We start from the raw sequence: 14,840 nt of genomic DNA, 5'->3' as shown, positions 1-14,840 counted from the left end.
CCCACTGTGTCCACAACCATCAATTATGATGAGAGGACGTAAGCGGAAATCCATACCGGATTGGTCATCGCCTGGGTCAACAAGGACTGCGTCAGATGCTATAGCCCCTGGGCATCTGTTGGCAAATTGGCTGCAGGGCTCAGAAGACCCTGCTGAGGAACCAGGACTAACTGCTGCAAAGCTACTGGAACAATGTAAATGCCAAACTTGGACTCTTGCTGAAAATTGAGGAGAAGAAGAAGAAGAAGAAGAAGAAGAAGAAGAAGAAGAAGAAGAATAGTAGTAGTAGTAGTAGTAGTAGTTGCATTTTTATGTCAGTTTGCCAGTGTGTTTTTTAAAATCATAAAAATGATTGTTTCATACTCATTGTGGTACACATGAAAATTCGTATGTACTGTATTTTTCCGTTTATGACATGCCCCCGTTTATAAGACACCCCCGACACACTTTTCTAACCGAAAATTGAGAAAACTTAGCTTTGAGGATTCAGCCTTGAATGTTGGACATTAGGAGTCTCTGTTGAATCTGACTTCTGACTGTGGCAGGTACAGGCTCCACTTCCAACAAGGTGTGTTCCAATTGGTTTGTTCAGCATCAGCTGATGTCAGTTCCATAAGGCTCATGATTGGAGGAAGCTAAGTCTCCTGACTGTAGGAAACTAAGCCTCGTGACTGAAGGAAGCCTGTTTGCAGAAGCAAGGTATGTGCCATTTTGTTTTCTCCTCCACTTACTTCCATGTATAAGACACCCCTCAATTTTTAGTGTAATGATTTTTAGGAAAAAGTAGCGTCTTATACATGGAAAAATACAGTAACATTCTATGCACTTGTTAACCACAAAGCAGCTGTTTGATAATAATTTAATAACAGATCAGATCAATTATAACACGTTTTAGTTTCCAACAGGTGACAACTTACATTTTTAAAGCTTCTATCTGAAGCATCCCTGATCAGGTGAACTTGCTAAAAATGTAAATTGATGGACTACCACTGGATCTTTGGAAGGACACTGAAGATCAGAGAACTAGTCTGAGGTTTGATTCTTCCAATTATTTTTACATCTCCGGTTCCTAGCTAGAAGACATACTTTTTCTTTCTTGCCAAAGAGCTTCGGCAGAGTCTTGTTTCCGATGGCACTTCATGTAAAGCAGAATGCTTTTGACTGCCAGCTTCAGTCTAACATTAAGGAGAACCAGAAGAATGGAATGGACTGAAGGGCATACAGCAATCAAGAGCGAACAGATATTATGTTTCCATCGGCTCATAGCTTGGCAGGAAGGGATTCCCAGCAGAATCTCAGCTATAAAGCTACAGATGTAGAGCATTAGGAAGGAGATCAGAGATTTAATGGCGGTGATATGAGCTTCAGTCTTCGAATCCTTGAAGCCCGTTGCGTTTTGTCTCATCTGCTTGATGTGTTTCCACAGAGAAGCAATTAACAGGGTGGAAGATGCGATGAAGAAAAGAAGTGGGACGACTGCCCAAGTCACATACATGACGAAACCTTTGAAGTAGGAGTTGTTGTTCCCAGTGGGGCTTTCAAAGGAGATGTTCTTCAGATGACTCCTGGTCGAGTTGCAGAGGTGACTGCTGTAATCCACCCAGATGAAAGGGAGGGAGGAGACCAAAGAGATCAACGCTGACCCCAGAAGAAGTTGAGGAACCATCGCAGAGATTCTCAGCTTCATTAGCAGAAAGCACGGCTGGGTGAAAGTGGCAATCTTCAGGCAGTAGAAAACGCTGAGGCAGGCTGCAAACCAAAGACAAGCCGTGCTGGCCAAGACGAGCAAGACCGAGTGTCCTCTGACTACGTTCCATTGGGTTAGCTCTGGGAAGAGAGTCGTGTGCAAGATGGTTCCCTGGAGAAGAAGCCGGGATGAACAGAGACAGATGAGGATCCTATCGCAGGCGGGCAGCTTTCTCCTTCTCATCCAGTCTGTAGACCCAACGGACACAATAAACCCACTGGCCATCATCCCCACAACACAATCGATCACGGTGACAACTTGGAAGATCCTGTGAATGAGCATCACCACTCCCTTGCTCACCTTTGCTTGTCTTCCTCTCTTGCTTTATCCCAAGAATATCCACAAGTGATCAGATCTTTGGGGGTGAGATTGTCCGCTGGTTGCCTATTTTGCCCCTTGTCCCTGGGATGCTGGACGAGAACTGCCAGTGTGACGCTTTACATTAATTTTCATACGCTTCCTTTCTTGATACATATTCATTGGACGCTTTTCGCTCTCCCAGGGGAGCCAGAAATTTGATCTTTACCCTGTGCATTTTCTTCCCGTGTTGTTTCTGGGCAAGCAAATTTCAGGTGTCATTTTATTTTGGCTCTTACCCCGTTCCGTCCCACAGACACCTGATCTTGTCAATATGAACCTGCACACTCTCTTTGCCTGTCATTCATTTCCCTCCCCACAGTCAAAAGTTAGATGCAAAGCCCCTTAGAGTTAGAATGCCAGGGAAGGAACACAAATTGCAGTGCACACAATCTTTGTACAAATGGATAAAAAGGGACCAGATGGGGGATTTGGGGGGAAGCCAGGCCATGTTTCTAACTGTTGAAGATAGAATCTTCTCTGAAAACGAGCTGAAAGAGTGCAGGAACAAACGATGGAAAGGCTGAGTGACGTGAAAAGGAAAGGATTCCAGGCTCTCTCCTGATTCTGGTTGTAAGAAACGGGTCAGGAAATATAATATGTCAAACTGGTGCCTGATTGTCTTGCCCTGTTCTATTTCGTTTGCTTGGTTTGAAATGTGTTTTCCTAGGGTTTCTGCTAAATTATCACTCTCGCCTCAGAGCCTGTTTCCACTGCCAGAATAAATTGGCAGGAGGATCAGGGTTTGTTATCGTTTTTTTAATTCAAGACAAAGTCACATGGACTTTAGCCCGAATCCCAAACTTTTGTGTTGGTGCAGGCATCCTCGCTGATGCCACTGTTATGAGCAACAGAGTGTGACAGAGTGTGTGTGGGTTCCAGAAAGACCAGCACCCCAGACCTGAGAAGAAGATGGAGAAATTGCAGGGGAAGATGGGACAGCGTGCATCGTACAGAGCTTCAAAAGAAGATGCGAGCTGCAGACGGAGGCAGTTCCGTTATTAATAAGAGGTTGCTGTGTGGGCATAGGTTTGGATTTTTGTAGTTGTTGTGCCCAGACAAGAGGGAAGTGAACGGGAGCAAGAAGTCCAAATATAACTAAAACTGGAGAAAACAGGCTTAAGAAAGAGGAAGCAGACTCACTGAAGCCAAGTATGTGGCAGATGGAACAAATCATACACGTGAAATGAAGCATCCCTGCATGGCAACAGATTGTATCTGCCCAGGATGCCAGGATCTGCCCCCCGCGTGCTTGTGCCAGCCCAGGTTTAGCCCCTTAACACAGCCCACAAGGAAAAGACCTATGAGAAGGATGACCCAGGAAGAGAAAGGTGGGCTTCGAAACAGCGCTGGAATGACCCCCATCACCCTTCTCTGAGGACTGATCACCCCTAGAGAAGGGCCTTCTGAATGAGTGAGTATCTTGTGTGAATGAGAAGTACAAAAGAGAGGCCTCTTGGTACCTTCTGGCTTATAGCCTATGTCTTATGTTTCATCAATAAATGTTACATGAATAGTGCTTAACCCAAAATTATTGGTGTGTCGTCTTCTTGTCAGTACTCTGGCTGGGCGCTCTCTCTCTCTCTCCTCTCCTGGTCCATCTCCCCAGGATATAAAGGACAGGGACCCATTTGGGTAACACCACCACCACCACCACCGTCTTGGGCTACCCACGGCCATCGCTACTGCTGCTCTTTCCAACATTGACATCACTGCTGTCGGCATCTCCGATCAGCTGGCTCCGCTTGGCAGGGATGGGGGAGCAGGGAGGACACAAAGGGAGGGGGAGGAGAGGGGGAGGGAAAGGGGTGGAAAGGGAAAGAAAGAGTAATGGGCGAGGATGGTAGGACGTGGGGACAGGTGAAGGAGGAGTGGGAGGGTGGGCAAGCCATTGGGAGAGCAAGTGAGGGGGCAGATGGGGGGCAAGTAAGCAAGCGAGGGGGTGGTTAAGCAGCCAGATGGGGGGCAGGCAAGCAATTGGGTGCTGGCTTTTTCGGCAAGCATGGTGCTTTTATTTTATTTTTTTCCCTGCTATCTGGTACACTGGGGTCTTGACTTACGAACGGCTGGACATACGAACGTTTCGACTTATGAACCGCTCTCATAGGAATATATGGACTCAACTTACGAACTTAGATTCGAGTTATGAACTCTTTTTTCCCTTTTTTTAAAAGCTAAGTCATCTTAGGTTAAAAGGAAAAAAAGAAAAAATATCCCCCTCTAGTGGCAGAAGGTGGAATAGCAGCTTCCCATTAGTTTCTATGGACGAAAAGAGCAGATACGGATTAAATGGTTTTCAATGCATTCCTATGGGAAATGAAGATTCGACTTACAAACTTTTCGACCTGAGAACTGCCTTCCAATACAGATTAAGTTCGTAAGTCGAGACCCCACTGTATAGTGCTGTATCAGATAGCAGGATTTTTTTTTAAAAAAAGTGGGTGTTGTGTTCACACAGGTGGAATCGAATCAATGGCTCTCTGGCAGAGGAGCAGAAAAACCTGCTCCTCTGGAACAATACTCCATGCGTGCACATACCTCATGTGTATGCTAAAATTTAAATCTTTGTTTTAATCAGAACCCTCTACAACAGCATGTTTTGTTGTCAGTAGACTCGAGCCCTCAGCTAAGTATACAGAGACCTGTTTCGTTATGAGATTCTACTTCCTGCAAAAAGATTTCTCCCAAATGGAAAACTTAGATAATTTTCTCCTCAAAGAGGCCTTCTGTTCCCCATTCTCAATCCAAAACACAGGAAAGCAATTTTGATGAATCACAGGGCAACACGATTCAAAATCGCAGCTGGCGATCCATACGCAACACCACAGATGAGATTTATGTAAATGCCGGGCGCATAAATAAGCCGAACACTTGCTAATGAAATACTTTTTAGATTTGCATCTGCAAGGACAATGAAGGAAGCCTCCGGGTGTCTTTTCCAGAATGCTGTTCTTTTTTGGAGCAGCGATGATTAAAGATGTGTAAAACCTGCCCTATTATTACGGCTGATGTTTCCACCTCCCCAGCAAGTGACAAAACATGCTCAAGACACATCCTCCCCAAACCAGATGTATAGTTTTCGCTGGGGCGAGATTTCCTGAATGCTTCCTTTGTTCATTTCTTAATCTATATACTAGTTACATGCCTTTGCTACCTTTTTAGGATGAACCCAAGCCAGCATACATGGCTCTCCTCCTGCCCATGTTATCTTTAAAACAGTAACCCAAGGAATGAGATCATGCCAAGACAGGACACCTGTTATAAGTACGTAAGAATGTAAGAAGAGCCCTGCTGGATCAGGCCAAGGGCCCCTCTCGTCCAGCTCCCTGTCTCTCACCATGCCCCCACCAGATGCCTCTGGGAGCACATGAGATAACGAGAGACCTCTCTCTGGATCCCCCTCCCTTGCATCTGGCATTTGGAGGTCCCTTCCTTCGAAGCCTGGAGAAGATACATCTCCATCATGGCTTGCCACCTGCTATGGACTGTCACATGATTAAAATAACCCAATGGATAAAATCCTGTTAGTTATGCCTACTAGGATAATACAGCACATATCTCAAGAACAAATTGGCACATATTAAGAGGGCAGTGTTGACATTTGGGGTTGTATGCTGAGTCATGTACAGTGGTGCCTTGCTTAACAGCGATAATCCGTTTCAGGAAAATCGCCGTTAAGCAAAAACGTCGTAAAGCAAAAATAAAAACCCCACTGAAACGCGTTGCAACCCGTTCAGTGCATTCCAATGGGGTAAAAATTCACCGTCCAGCTAAGATCCTCCATATGGTGGCCATTTTCACTGTCTGTATAGCGAGGAATCCGTCCCTAAACACAGCGGGGAGCCATTTTAGTTACCCGGTGGCCATTTTGAAAACGCCAATCAGCTGTTTAAAAATCATCGTTTTGCGAAGAATCGGTTCTTGAAGCAGGGAACTGATCATTGCAAAGCAAAATTCCCCCATTTAGACCATCGTTTTGCGATCACAATTGCGATCACAAAAAGATCATTGTAAAGCGGATTCGTCATAATGCGGAGCAATCGTAAAGCAAGGCACCACTGTAACTAATTGCCCAACATGAAGTACTTAAACAAAGATCTTGACTTCTGGCAATCTGCAGCTGAGATTTACACCTATTGTGTTAGGCCTGCTATGCCAGCATTAAAACACGGTAAGATTTTGGCCTATGAGTTTAAGGCAATTTAATGTAGACTAGAATGTGGCTCTTCCACATTCCAGCACAATATTTTAATCATGACCCTACACTGGCTCTCATATATGTTCTCTTCTCACGTTATTCGGGTGGAGATGGGCAAAGTCTCTGAAAACTTTCTTTTGATTGGCCCACAATTCCTGCAGGAAAAAACACGAAACGGAGAGCCTTTGTTGAATGTGGTTAATAATAATCAACCGAAAGGGGAAGAAAAGTAGTTAATTATTATTCTAGTAATGGTGGCAAGATTGATATGTGTGAGCACTCGGAAGAATCATAATCAAATTAATATGAAGGAACAGTACAAAGAAACGCAGAATATGGCCATTAGTGATAAACTAACATGTGAAGTTAAGATTAGAAATGGAATATAGAATACAAATGATTTTAAAGATATATGAAACTTAGTATCTGTTTGAGAAAGTGAAAGGTTATAACCCTGGACAAGGATCATTATATTTCTGGAGAGAAAAGGGGCCGCGGCCAAATTAAAGTGAAATAAATAAGTAAATTAGTCCCTATAAAGTGAAATAAATAAGTAAATTAGTCCCTGAGGTTGGTTGGGAGCACAGGACAGTAGATGTATGTTATATTTTGTGTTTATTTTTGATTAGTTGACATATTAGTTGATTCCCCCCCCCCCATGTTCTGTTTTTGGTTGTTTTATTATTTTCATAAACCGAAGAAGCCTCTCTGCTGCAAGGTAGGAAGACTAGCCGTCGTAAGATCAAAACCAGGAAACAGAGTGAGCTCCCATAGCTTGTCCCAGCTCCTGCCAACCTAGCAGTTCGAAAGCACGTAAATGTGAGTAGATAAATAGGGACCACCTTGGTGGGAAGGTAACAGCATTGTGTGTCTAGTCGCGCTGGCCACATGACCACGGAAACTGTCTAGGGACAAACACTGGCTCTACGGCTTGGAAACAGGGATGAGCACCGCACCCTAGAGTTGGACATGACTGGACTAAATGTTTATGGGAACCTTTACCGTTACCTTATGCACCTTTTATTGTGTGTTAATAAACATTCATGAAAAGAAAAATGGAATATTTCAGGATCTGCATGAGTGTGGGTGGCCATATAAGTGGCAGCAAAAATGTGCAATGAAAGCAGCATCTCTGGTCAGGGCAGTCACACTTAGAGAATGGAGTGTTCTGTTTTTATTTGCTATTTTTATCTCTCCCCACCCCTTATTTATTTTTATCCACTGACAGGAAGAAAAAAACCAAACCGCTTCTTTATGCGGTCACTGGGAAAGAAAAGAGTGGGGAACTTTCAAAGGGTGATCGATAGAGTCATGTGATTTCTTCTTAAAAGAGAAGTGCGGGGAGCTTGGTCTGCAACACTTCCCATCCTTTCCCTCTCCCTCCACCTTTCCTGTTCCCTGGACCGGAAATTAGCGATGCTGCAGCCACAAGGTTTCGAGGATTTGATCAATGACTTTGCAACAGGAAAGGCAACGAAGGTTCATTTCTAAGAGCATCTCCCTCAGCTTTGGTTTGTTTTTCCGTAACTTCTGATCGTGATACATGAATGTGACATTAGGGCTTTGTGGGTGTACCACTCTAGACCCTCAATAACTCAGGGGCCTGTGGTCACCTCAGAAATGCAAACATGATGTATTGCTGTTGTTTATAGATTTGTTCAAAGTCAGGGGCCATGTTGGCTGGAGAATTCTGGGAACTGTAGTCTGAAAAAAGGTTACTTTGTGAGATCTGTGAGTTTCACAGTGAGAAATTCACAAACATTTTCATTAAAAAATGGACCTTGAGCAATGGATATGTTTTACAGTGGAAACAGCATTAAGTGCTCAGAACTTCCCAAACTGGCTACACCCATACAGACCAGATGTCTGTTATCCTTTAAATTTTGCACTTCCCTGAATATCTGATCAGAGAACAGATCATGGCTCATCAAGCATACCAAAATATGCTGGAGAAATGTGTATATTACAATTAAATGCATTTAGTAGCAGGGGTGGGAGAGAAAGAGAGAAAACTATATTTTACAATGCGTATGTGGATTTTTTCTTAATCACAGATGAATGAGATAGAACGATAGAATACATGCATGACTCCGACTTCAGAATAAGTAAACACAGACAGAATTTCATGGCATTTAAAGTAAGGGTTCCTATTTAACTCAAGTAGGCGTTCCTACAGCCTGTTCTTATTTTTGAGTCACAAAATCCTTCATACCCAACAATTAACACTTCCATAAGTGATATAAGCAGTAAGAGCAAATATTTCCAAAAGAATCTGTTTCGGTGATTCAGAAATTGTTCCTTTGCTGTAATTAAGGTGTTCCACAAATAAATACATTTTCACACACACACACACACACACACATACACAAACTGAATTATTCAAGCTCTCCAGGTTGTTATAGTGACAGAGGTCTCCCTGGCGGCCCTTCGCCTCCTGTGCTCAAACACTAGTGATGGTACGCAGCACCTGGAAGCAACATCTCTAATTGCATCAGTCAGAGCAATAGACCTCAGTGACCTGTTTAACCTACGGGACTCGGTGACATTTTCTGCCTCTTGACAGCCAGTGCTGAATCACAACCAGAGACGTACCTTCAGGGTTTGGGGGTGTTTTTTTTAACTAGTGAGTGAAAGCTAGACCTGGCCAGACCAGAGTATTTGGTAGAACAGTCAGGGCACACGTAATATAAGTTCGGTGGTAAAACTTTATGTAGGAAGGTGCTCTTTATAAATCAGGCCATAAAATGAAGCAGATGTACTTGTTTGGGAAATGGCACAGGGAGAGAAGGGAGAAACGCCAGGAAAGGGGTAAGGGCTGAGTCAAGTTTGCCTCTGTCCTACAGAAAGTGGTCAAAATCCTGTGAGTAAATGATGCCTCCCTAAGGGTGATCGTATCAGCAGCAGTAGCAGATTGCCACTAATTAAAGAGTCCCCACTTCAATCCTGGGGCTTGCCAGGCTCAGCCACAAAGAGACTGGTTCCTGGTGAGTGAAGGGAAAAGTGGGCAACCCCCAAGTTTGAAGCAGCAACTCTTTATGTATTCGCGAAGGCTTTCATGGAGGGGATCTAATGGTTGCTGTGGGTTTTTCGGGCTCTTTGGCCATGTTCTGAAGGTTGTTCTTCCTAACATTTCTCCAGTCTCTGTGGCCGGCATCTTCAGAGGACAGCATTCTGAAGACAGCACTCTGCCGGCCACAGAGACTGGCGAAACGTTGGGAAGAACAACCTTCAGAACACGGCCAAAGAGCCCGAAAAACCCACAACAACCAGCAACTCTTTAATTGCCCACAATCTCCCCTTGGGCTAACAGCATCACTTTTACCCAAGCCAACTTTACTCAACAGACCTTTGGCCACGGTGCTTCAAGAAGGACCATCTAAGAGTGCCCCACCCAATAGTTCACAGCTGCTATAGCAGTATTGCTTGCATAGATTCATCCTAAGGGCAGCTGTGAATGCAAAGGAGGATATGCCTCACCAAAACAGATGACAAGGGAAGATTCAAATGTCATAAAGATTTGCATGTGCAAATACCTGCTATAGATACCCTTACAATGCTTGTGTTTGTTACATTTCTAAGGCAATGTGCACAGCTCTCCTCCTGCCCACTATATCTTCACAAGAAGCCTATGAAGTGGGTCAGGCTGAAAGACTATAACTGCCCCAAAGGTTGCTCTCTGACTTTTATGGCAGAACCTCAGAGGGTAACTTCAAGTCTTCTGAGTCCCAGCATGTCACTCCATCCACACTGGCTCTCAAAAAGGGAGAAACACAGAGACTTTTTAGACACGTCAGTAACTCCACTTCTCATTTTAGAGAGCACAGAGCTTTAATCAGTAACCTTCCACTCTTTCTTCCAACTGTCCTACATGATGGGGCACCACTGCATTTCCATTTTTTCACATTTGAAAAACGGAAATGCAGCTGTCTTTCACATTATATGCTTCCCCAAATTTTGCGTCGTGTAGTTCTTGGATCAGAAACTGTACCAAAATAGGCATAAGTGAGTTATAAGGCAATGCTGGCTGGATAGCTCGGTGGTTTAGGTCAGTGGTTCCCCAACCTTGGGCCTCCAGATGTTTTTGGACTACAACTCCCAGAAACCTTCGCCACCACCTCTGCTGGCCAGGATTTCTGGGAGTTGAAGTCCAAGAACATCTGGAGGCCCAAGGTTGGGGACCACCGGTCTAGGTGACTGGCTACAGAGCCAGGGGTTGAGAATTTGATTCCCTGCTGTGCCTCCTGTGAGTAGAGCCAGCCTGTGTAGCCATGGGCAAGCTGCACAATCACAGAAGAAGGGAATGGAAAACCCTTTCTGAGTACTCTCTACCTGGAAAAACCTGGAAAGAGTCGATGAAAGTCAGAATTGCCTTGATGGCATGTGATTATTACTAAGTTTTATGGATATAGAGAAATAACACTAATTTCACAATTGTAACTGAGATACAAGCTAGCTTTGCATCATCCGTTTGCTCATGCAAAGCAATAAGTCTGAAAGGGAAGACTCATCCGTCCATGGAGGATCTGCCTGTGAACTAGGACCTTGATTTCTCTGTGTTCTGGCTTGCACAGAGAACTTTCAGGAGGCTCCCCAGTTTGGACATGTTGGTTCATGTGAGGACAAGAAAAGATGGAGGAGCAGGCTGGAGTCACTGTCATTCTTCACCCGTTTAGCCCACCTAGGTAATAAATGGCCAAACGGAAAAATCAAGATGGACCACATCATAGAGCCATAGTTCTCAGCCTTTGGCTCTTAATTTATTTTATTTAAAATATTTATATGCTGCCTTTCTCCTGAAGGACCCAATGATTCTCCTGTTGTGAGGATACAGTGTAGAGAAGACCCATGTATACCTTTCCTTGGAAGAAAGGCAGGAAATAAATGCAAACATGAAGTAGAAAAATGTAAATAATAAATAGTTATGTGTTGTCATTTCAGTTCTGAGTTGTGGTGACCCTTCCTGTGGCTTTCTACGCATCAGGTACTCTGAACTAGGTTACCAGTCCCTTCTTCTTGATGCTGTGGGGCTTTGCAGCTTGTTCAAAGACACACAAGCTGTCTCTTCTCTGGGAAGCCCAGTAGGGGAACTGAACTCTAGACCCCCTACTCCAGCAAATGGGCTCTCCCACCATCACACAGACCTCTCTAGCCAGCTTAAACAAATAAATACTGACTTACAGAGAGTCTGTTTATGAAATGCAAATGTGAAAAAAAGAGGGGGGAAGTCAGACTTCAGCCTAGACAGACACAGCGCTTGCTTTTCTAATGGGTTGAAAAAGCAGAGGCATAAAGTAGAGAGGAGAACAGAAGCGCTTGCAGATGCCAACACACCTCTGACTTTTCTGTTAATAACCCAAAGCAGTGGCCTGAAAGGTTAGGAAGAATGAGCTGCTTGCATTCCCTCCCTATAGTCTGTTTCGCGAGGGAAGATCATCCTCCCTGATGCAGACATGCCATTTGGGAGACAAATTTCTGCTGAGTGCTTTTAGAGGGCGTATTCGTTTCAAGGGAGAGGGCATTGTCTTAAAAACTCTCATTGCTATCGGCGTGTTCAGGGAAAGAATCATCAAAGCCTCCGAGTGTCAAGAAGCAATAAGCCTCATTGACTTTTATGGTCTTCATCAGCACTTTCACCCCTTCCATCTTCTTAAATGGTGCATTCACACCCACCCATCTTTCCAAATGGCAGAAGTTACTATGAGCAGAAAAGTATATGGAAAGCTACTTCTGCACTGTATGATCAGTCTACCATTTCAGGGGCAGAGTATTACCCTGGTTTCACTCTTTTTGGCCTCAAGCTGGAAGCTTAAAGGCTATCACACAGATCTTGGTAAAATGTAAAGTCTCTCTCTCTCTCTCTCTCTCTCTCTGTGTGTGTGTGTGTGTGTGTGAGAGAGAGAGAGAGAGAGAGATTTTTTGAGAAACAAATATGCCCTTCCCAATTAAGGACATAACAAATACCCACAATTTTTCTTTTTGTCTCAAAAAAAATAGAGTGTCAGTCTGCCCAACTCTGAGAGTGATGACATGGTCATTTGCTTCATTTACACAAGAGGTAAATTCAAACTATATTTTAGTGTCTGCATGATGCAGAAGGCTGATTCCACTCCATTCAGCTGCTGAAGTGGCTTTTTTTTCCTGTGCCAGTAGAGGGCTTCAACTTTTTCATGCCAGAATGATTCAATCTGGCGATGTCCCCTAGAGATGTTTTGGTGTAGTGACGTAAGGAGACTGGGTGTGATTTCCAGGAACATGCCTCTGCATTTGTTCCTCTCCTCTGATCATCTGGGTTTTTAATTCAACACATTCAAAAAAAAAAAGCCAGGCAAAATGAAGGATGTTTCACACGCTGCCACCTTTTTCGTAACCAGGGTGCTTCACACCTAACCATAAAAGGAAAGGAGAAGCAGGACCAGAGGAAGGAAGCAAATAAGGGGTGAGAGAATAGCCAGGATCGCAGGTCACATTGTAAAGAGTATGAACGATGAACTTACAAATCAATCCGTATATCCTTGTGTGTCCAGTGTTCGCGATTCCAAAAGTAACACAGGCTGTGAGTCAAATCACACCCAAGGCAAATCCTACCGATTTGTCTTTGCAATGTGGTCACCACAACCCTCTGACTGTGTTGGACCTCTGGTCTGGCTAACTCAAGATTTTCGCCTCTGACTGGCCATATTCCTCAAAGGTTTTAGGCAAAGGTGTCTCCCGGGTTTGTTACCTGTGACAGGTAGCTGTATCCTCAAACAAGCAAAAATATCGTGCATCAGGATACATCAGTCTACCCAAAATGGGAGGGTATTAGCACAGGTAACACTTCAACTCCTTTGTATTCAAAATCATTAATCTCTTGGACATGATGAATCTCGTGAGCAGAAGGGAATAAATCCCAGATAATAAGTTTTAAAGTAATGAATAACTCTCGCTTGTGAAGGGCCATAATGACTTTCCCTGTCAGAATTCAGATTTTATTATTAGCTATACGGAGCAGCAGCCGGCCTGAAGAGCTACACTTACAAATCAATTTCACTGCTCCTTCATAATGAGTCCCTAATTGACCCCAATTTCTGATAGGGTCCCGTATTTCCTTCCATACTTTATTTTAATGACATGTATATTAGTGGATTTACTGACTAGGCGTGAAGGAATTTGCTTTAACTCTGTGTTGCCATTCACCAACTTAAGGCGGAAAGCATAAATTATGTCGAGCGCATTTGCTTTGATGGCCGGGAAAGCATTTTTTTTTTATATCCTGTTGCAGATAAGATTTGTCTCATTTTGTTACATTAAGCTGTTCATCTCTTTTGGTAATTTTGAATAGGACAAGTTGGCAACTAACAAAAGACCGTCTCTCCTTCATCTAATGCTAATAGTTAAATACCCTTCCTATATCTGAAGGTGCATTCAAACTCTGGCAAACTGGGAATATAGGAAACTACATATTGTTCTTTTTAAAATAATAGATTGATGTTCTGTGCAGCCTGGTCTGGATGCTACAGTGTCTTCCTGGAGCTTCATATACAGAAGGATCTTTGCTGGGAATGTGAGTCTAAGTTTCTTGCGTGCAAAAACAAAACAAAAATCACATTTTTTTCTTTCGAAATGGCAAGATATTTCCTGACTTTCAAAAAGGTACATACTCCATCTCTACAGTTTTCCCATGGGCAAGAATACATTTTGTGCAAGTAAAGCAAGTTGTGTTCATATACAACAGCCGCTGCTTCATTGCATGGATGTTCAAAATTTAGAAGCCTTGAATGGGTTATATGAATCTTATGGAACAACCAGCCAGGCCTTTAGCCTTTGCTGTGCGACGGTTTGTATGCTTGGCTTTTGTACAGAAAGATCGTGCACAACTTGCAGAAACCTTGAGGAGAGAAGGTGCTTGTCTCATGCTCAAGGTGGATGTACACAATCTCGCAGGAAAGGAGCATTCATGCAGCTGTGGTCTCCTAGCATACTGAGGCAGCCTAATTAGTAAGAACAAGAGATTTATTCTTCACCTTCCTACCCTTTGCCACCAGCTACCTAACCATTTCAAATGGAGATGTTGAGTGTTGAACTTTGGGTCCTCTATATACAAACTGTGTACTCCACCACAGATGTATCCCAAATGCAACCACGTGGTTTGGGAATTTACCAAACAATTATACACAGTGTTGCTTTTAAAACATGTTGCTTTTCCGAAGCCTTCCTTTATGGTGCCCCTGCAGGTTTTGGGTTCCATGTTGGTTTGGAAACCATAAATCAGAAACTTTACATTAACTTGAAAACTGCATGAAATTTCACCCCAAACGGAGTTCTGACGTCCATTGGCAACTGGTAGACGGAATGTGGGGCACCTCAGCCCAAAAGTGGAAGTGGGGGGGCGGGGATGACTCTTCAACAAGTTTCCTTTTCTGATTTGTATCCTCCAAGCCAAGGATGAAAAAAACTGTGGCCTGCAGGTCCCTGGGAACCTACCAATGCTAGCAGTGCAGTACTCCGCGATGCCCAGAGGCCCTCGACTCCCTGAGTCTCCATAGACCTATATATTTA

The 14,840-nt window shown here is 43.7% G+C and overlaps 1 protein-coding gene across 1 annotated transcript; it reads right to left on the bottom strand.

Annotated features, from left to right (window-relative positions):
• Positions 1 to 847: 847 nt before the first annotated feature.
• LOC110086905 (taste receptor type 2 member 40-like) lies at positions 848 to 2,029 on the bottom strand. The gene has a single exon (XM_020808162.3). The coding sequence runs from the start codon at positions 2,027 to 2,029 to the stop codon at positions 1,070 to 1,072; it is 960 nt and encodes a 319-aa protein (XP_020663821.3). The 3' UTR covers positions 848 to 1,069.
• Between the last annotated feature and the right edge of the window lie 12,811 nt (positions 2,030 to 14,840).

The sequence above is a fragment of the Pogona vitticeps genome, chromosome 3 (genome assembly GCF_051106095.1).
Source record: "Pogona vitticeps strain Pit_001003342236 chromosome 3, PviZW2.1, whole genome shotgun sequence".
In the NCBI taxonomy this organism is placed as follows: Eukaryota; Metazoa; Chordata; class Lepidosauria; order Squamata; family Agamidae; genus Pogona; species Pogona vitticeps.
The sequence above is the reverse complement of the archived record's forward strand: the minus strand, read 5'-3'. Positions and strand labels throughout refer to the sequence as shown.